Genomic DNA, 6,593 nt, shown 5'->3' with positions numbered 1-6,593 from the left:
TCAGCATCTACAATAAGTTTTTAGTTAAATGAGTTACAACAACACCTAATTTCCCTCTAGGATCAATAAAGTATTTTTGAATTGAATTGCATTGAATTTGAAGAGTGCACTCCAGTGGGGGGGATCTCGATTTTCCCAAAATTAAATCGTTATACACAGCAAATTCAAATTAATCGTTAAAATCGATTTAACGCCCAGCCCTATGTTGAACAGTTTCTGAGTTATAAGCATTTTTGCATGTCCAGACACCCCATCTTTGAAAGGAGCCCCCTCCTCAAATATGGGGTGTATCGTAAAGTTGTTAGCTGGCGCAGTGTAGGTGAGACTCTTCAACAGTCCTGCCAAATTTCATGTTGATCGGTGCAGCCATTTTTGTGCTACGGTTGACCAAAAATCACTGAAAAAAAAGTACGGAAACAATATGACTCCCGCTACGCTTTGCATGCTGGGGGTCATATTAGAGAGGGGGAAAAGTATTTAGTCAGCCACAAATTGTGCAAGTTCTCCCATTTAAAAAGACGAGAGAGTTAGACCTCAACTATGAGAGACAAAATGAGAAAATTAGCTAGAAAATTACTTTGTCTGATTTTTTAAGAAATTTGGTTGCAAATTATGGTGGAAAATAAGTATTTGGTCAATAACAAACAAGCTAGATTTCTGTCTCTCACAGATCTGTAGCATCTTCTTTAAGAGGCTCCTCTGTCCTCCACTAATTACCTGTAGTAAGGGCACCTGTTTGAACTTATCAGTATAAAAGACACCTGTTCACAATTTCAAACAGTCACTCCAAACTCCACTCTGGTGAAGTCCAAAGAGCTGTGTAAGGACATCAGAAACAAAACTGTAGACCTGCACCAGGCTGGGAAGACTGAATATACAACAGGAAAGCAGCTTGATGTGAAGAAATCAACTGTGGGAGCAATAACTAGAAAATGGAAGACCTACCAGACCACTGATAATRTTCCTTGATCAGGGGCTCCATGCAAGATCTCACCCCGTGGGGTCAAAATGATCACAAGAACAGTGAGCAAGAATCCCAGAACCACACGGGGGACCTGGTGAATGACCTGCAGAAGGCTGGGACTAACGTAACAAAGACTACTGTCAGTAACACACTACACCACCAGGGACTCAGACCCTGCAGTGCCAGATGTGTCCCCCTGCTTAAGACAGTACATATCTGGGACCATCTAAAGTTTGCTAGAGAGAATTTGGATGTTCCAGAAGAGGATTGGGAGAATGTCATATGGTCAGATGAAACCAAAGCAGAACTGTTTGGTAGAAACACAACTCTTCGTGTTTTGAGGAGAGTGAATGCTGAGTTGCATCAAAAGACACCAAACCTACTGTGAAACATGTGGTGGACACATCATGCTTTGGGGCTGTTTCTCTGCAAGGGGACCGGACAACTGATCCCGTGTACATGAAAGAATGAATGAGGTCATGTATCATGAGATTTTGAATGCAAACCTCTTTCTGTCAGCAAGAGCATTGAAGATGAGACATGCATCTTTCAGCATGACAATGATCCTAAGCACCACCAGGGCAACAAAGCAGTGGCTACGTAAGAAGCATTTAAAGGACCTGGAGTGGCCTAGCCAGTCTCCCGATCTCAACCCCATCGAAAACCTTTGGAGGGAGTTGAAAGTCTGTGTTTCCCAGCGACAGATTCAAATCCTCACTGCTCTAGAGGAGATCTGCATGACTATGAGATTTTCTAGACATGTTTTCTCATTTTGTCTCTCATAGCTGAGGTCTAACTACAGGCCTCTCTCATCTTTTTAAGTGGGAGAACTTGACCAATTGGTGTCTGACTAAGTACTATAATTCCCCACTGTACATTAAGAGACTATTAAAAATTATTTAAAAAAATAAATAAAACCTTTTATATTGTTTTAAATATTTGCACTTTTATTTCTGTAGTTGTTTTTAACAATAAAAGCACTGGTCTTTAAATCTGTAATGAATCTTCTCACCGCAGCTTCTATAAACTTTTACTGTGTTACACTGATCTGAGGGTGCATGACTTGCTGACAACTTTAATTCCTTTATGTTTAGATAGCTCTTGCTCCCTTTTGTTTGGATAGGCTCTCATGTCTGTGGTTTGTGTTTTTTCTCTCTCTGCCCTCAGGTGTTTGGTTTGTTCCTGTGGATTGTGTGTTGGACAGATCTCTTCTACACATTCCACGAGCTGCGGCAGGGTCATAGCCAGCCACCCATTTTCTTCATCACCCCCCTGGTGCTCGGAATGACCATGGTGAGAAACACACATGGCACATTTCGACATGATGTTTAATAAAAGAGTCACGCAATCTCTAGGACCGTTGGCACAGAACATAGATTTCACTGTGGCTAGAGAAATCACTTTTTTACATATGCAAATTGAAACTACAGAGCATACAGTGAGGTCACGTGTATGCAGGGATGACAGATAAGTCAGAGTCTGTGCTGTATAGATGACAGAGTGGTGCCCCCACTGTTGTTGCAGTATTGACCTTCATAGTTAAAGTGGAATGTCTAGTTATTATGTTACGAAGAGCTCATAAGGATTAAGAAAAACAAGTCCACAAAAATAACGAACACATTGTAAGAATATAATTTTGCTTCGAGAAATGGAACACAGAAAAGCCTCTCAAAAAGATACTTGGTCCATTTTGAAGCAGTTTTGTCAGAAAACATTATGAACAAACATTTTCTTATTCAGTTTGGAGGAAAAGAAAAGGATAGACAGGCTCGCTCAAATGTAGCCAATAATTGTGAACGTCTGTCGTCTAAAAACAGCTTCAGTCTTTAAAATAATATAGGGCTGCAGCAACGAATCGATAAAATCGATAAAAATCGATTATTAAAAGCGTTGGCAACGAATTTCATTATCGAATGTTGTGTCACGGGATTTATGCGTCCCTCACCGTGTCGCGGAGCTGATTACGTCACCCGCAGAGCGTTGTCAGTGCTGGCTGACCTAAATAAAGTTTAGGAAGAAAGAAAAAACTCTACCTGTAAAGAGCCTCCCTCTCTGACTCTCGAGTAAAAAGCAGAGACTACGAACTTTAAATCAGTTTTTAAATCGTGTTGTTAGGCCAAGTACAGTAGATCTTAAGATATGGTAAAAAGTATCTGTTACATTTATTCTTTTTAAAAGACGTCTGATTTGATGCGCGCCGCGTCGCGAGGAGGAAATGCATGCAGGGGAGGAGGGAGACCTTAAATCCACCGTTCCATCCTCCTCTCTGGACAAAAGTATAAACTCTCTTTTATACAAAAGTATAAACTCTCTAGTTTTTTCTGACTGAGTATTGTGAGAATAAAGTTGAAATATTATGCAAAAATGTCAATTTATGAGAATATAGTCATATTATGAGAACTTGAAGCAGTTTTACCTCTGTGTTAAAATGAGAATTGTTGAGTATCTTGTGAAGTTATATTTTAGTGTCAATTTTACAAGTAAAGAAAAACTTAGTCTTTTAACACATCAGCATCAAATTATCAGTAGCAGGACTTTGAAAGAACTGTGCAAATGACTATATGGATTTATATGATAAACTGAAGCTGTATGAGATTGCAATTAACGGCTGCATTGATCAATTTAGATATTACATAATGTGGATGGAAGCGGTTTACACTAACAGTGACCCAAACATAATCTCGGACTACTTCAAAAACACAGTGACACATATTGGATGTTATCCACAGCAAGTCTGGCCAACCAAGGAACTGTAAATGGACATCATGTAATATTATGACTTTTTTCCTCTTAATATTACAATTTTATTCTCGTAATATCATGACTTATTTCTTGTAATAAAAAAACTAATATTGCCGTGTGGTCCTAATACTCTGTCGTACTCCACAATTCTGATGCCCAGTTTAAACTTCAGCATTTCTTCTTCACCATGTCTACATGCCTAAATGCACTGAGTTGCAGCCATGTGATTGGCTGATAAGCAATTAGTGTTAGCATGCAATTGGACAAGCTAATAAAGTGGCTGGTGAGTGTGGTTTTACCAAAGGAACATGACTGCAATGATGAAGACTTGTATGCTAGCAATGAGCGAATAAACTAATTATAGAAAGATTGACAGAAGGTTTTGAATATTTGAGTCTGTTAAAATATGAATTTCATAATTCAGAAAAATGCATCCTCAGAAAGTTCTGTACTGAGCTCCACTAAATCCAAAACATTTGTGGATTAGCATGTCTAACTCTGTGTTTGGGGGACAGTTTTCAGTGAAAGGCCGACCTCGTCAGCGTGCAGTTAACCTCACATACCCTCTGTTATTCTGGCGTTGCTTATCTAACTCAACCTCTCCCCCTTCCCCATGCCCACATTTCACCCTCCCCCCCCCCCCCCCAATCCTTCCTCAGCTGTTGGCCACATTTCTGATCCAGTATGAAAGATTACGTGGAGTTCAGTCCTCAGGGGTCCTCTTCATCTTCTGGTTCCTGTCTGTGGTATGTGCCATTGTGCCTTTCCGCTCCAAGATCCTAAAGGCCTCCAGGCAGGTGAGAATATTTTTATCACTGTGTCGTAGCTGTTTGTTGTAACAGCCTCAACACCACCCTCATACCTTCTTTACCTGTTAGTGTGTAAAATTCTTCTCTTTTCCTGTTTTTCTATGTAGTTTTATTTAGCTCCTCAACCTCTTACACCTCTGAGGGTTGATGGTATTTAAGGACACTTGAGCAGTCGGTGTTGGCAGCGTGTTAGCTCAGTGTTGTTTTTAGGAGGTGCTTAGGAGTTTACGTGAGTAAATGTTTTGAGGAGGTCAGCTCAGGCTACCGTTAAGCTCACAGATGCGAGGGAATAGTTGGCTTGTTGTTCATAGCCTACTTATCTTACGTTCAGTTTTCATGGCTCTGCAACAGGATTGTAGCAAACCCTGCAGGCTGCAAGGCATGACAGTCTGTGGTGTTACAATGTGATGAAAACACACACAGCTGTAAAAAAAAAACCAGACAACATTCCTTGCATGTGGCGCTTTGGATCTTTGTGTTCTGGTTACTTCAGTACAGTTCTCGTTAACACCTCAACCTGGCTAAGGATTTTGACTCGTGGCTTTCTGACTAGTTGGCTTCTAATCTGCTTGAAACACAAGTCTCCAATAAGACTTAGAAGGAAAGTGATTAGTGAACCAGTTGCCAGCTTTGCTTCAAACGCTAAGACGTGTTGTTTTTAAGCAAAAAATGTTATTTAGATTTAATTCACAGGTTCTGATTTTTACACAGAAAATATGGATCAAAGAGTTGTACCTTTTGTTGCAACAAGCATGAAATTTTACTTCAAAGATGACTGAACAGAGAGTTGATTAAAGCTGCATTAAATAATCCTTTATTTATACTGACATTGGACAGTGTATCCAGGGACGCAGACAGATAAATATTATTGATTACTGGTCCAGGTGTCAGCTCTATGGGACAAAAACCAAAGTAAAACACATTATTAACAACAGTACCTACAAATACAAACATGAAGCATAAAGAGAGTAAAGACAGCAGCAGAGTCAGGAAGTGTGGTCAGTATATCTTACTGCAGTCTAAAGACTCTTTCACAAAACACTTCAAGGCAAGAATTAGATGCTCTCTGGCCATTTTGTGTGATTTCTGAATGGATGGCGGRATCAAGAAGGGTTGAGCAATATTGTTGGGCCCTATAAAATCCATTTTATTTTTTCCCAAATTCKGTTTTTTCCATTTTAATTTTTCCAAATTCCACTTTTTACATTTTTCCCCCTGAATTCCACATTTTAATTCAAATCTTACTTATTAACATAAAAAGGGTTTGATTATAAAGTGATTGAAAAATAATTTTACAAATGAATAGTCACAGAATTTACAATTTAATGACTGTTATGCTACTTTCACAAATATAAAAAATTGCTTTGGTTCAGCAGAAKATTAAATGCTTTTTCAAGGTTACCAAAAGATGTTTGTCTATTTTAAAAGAACAAAAGACTTTCTGTGCAGAAACGTTGCAGCTCACATTAACATATACATGTTGTATATTTTTGTAAACAAATTTTAAACAAACAAATTTAAAAAAGTGCTTCAGCGTTGGACTCATGCATCTTAAACAAAAATACTTTAAATCTGAACAATTCCTTCACAAATGCCTACTGAACAGGATCTTATCTTCAACAGTGTTTACCTTGTGTTTTTAAAGAACAAAAGTTGCACAAAACAAAAAATCTCAACTGTTTCACATTTTAAGAACAATTGTCTTCCTTTTGTAAAATAAAAGTGCTTTACAGATCAGACGAACAGAAAACTAAGTCTCATAAAGAAAATCTGTAAACAATAAAACTTTGTGCACACTTCCTTATCAAAAAGGACCATATTTTGTATTTAAGTGTTCCATCTGTCACAGACATCTCCATTAAAGTACATGATTGCCAGTCGTTTTGTGTTGATCTCTGTAAGTGATTCCCGCTTGTCTGTGAGCAGAGTCTTGTATTTGCTGAAACTCCTCTCACAGTCAACAGAGCTGACAGGGATCACTGGCATCACACCTCTCAGAACCTCCCTGTATGCTTTCAGGCAGTAGGCTGCATTGTCTGTGACCACGGCCAAGACATCATTGAGATCCAGTTTATTGT

The 6,593-nt window shown here is 38.9% G+C and overlaps 1 protein-coding gene across 5 annotated transcripts in view; it reads left to right on the top strand.

The window, feature by feature from the left end:
- abcc3 (ATP-binding cassette, sub-family C (CFTR/MRP), member 3) overlaps positions 1–6,593 on the top strand; it is a 108,197-nt gene that overhangs the window by 36,691 nt on the left and 64,913 nt on the right. For all 5 annotated transcript variants that reach the window (XM_014028578.1, XM_014028583.1, XM_014028612.1 and 2 more), the window contains exons 3-4: positions 2,132–2,257; positions 4,366–4,503. In XM_014028578.1, the coding sequence (XP_013884032.1) occupies positions 2,132–2,257; positions 4,366–4,503 (264 nt within the window). The remainder of the gene's footprint in view (positions 1–2,131; positions 2,258–4,365; positions 4,504–6,593) is intronic.

Source organism: Austrofundulus limnaeus, unplaced genomic scaffold (genome assembly GCF_001266775.1).
Source record: "Austrofundulus limnaeus strain Quisiro unplaced genomic scaffold, Austrofundulus_limnaeus-1.0 Scaffold5, whole genome shotgun sequence".
Lineage (NCBI taxonomy): Eukaryota > Metazoa > Chordata > Actinopteri > Cyprinodontiformes > Rivulidae > Austrofundulus > Austrofundulus limnaeus.
Note: the sequence above shows the minus strand (reverse complement) of the source record. Positions and strands in the feature narration are given on the sequence as shown.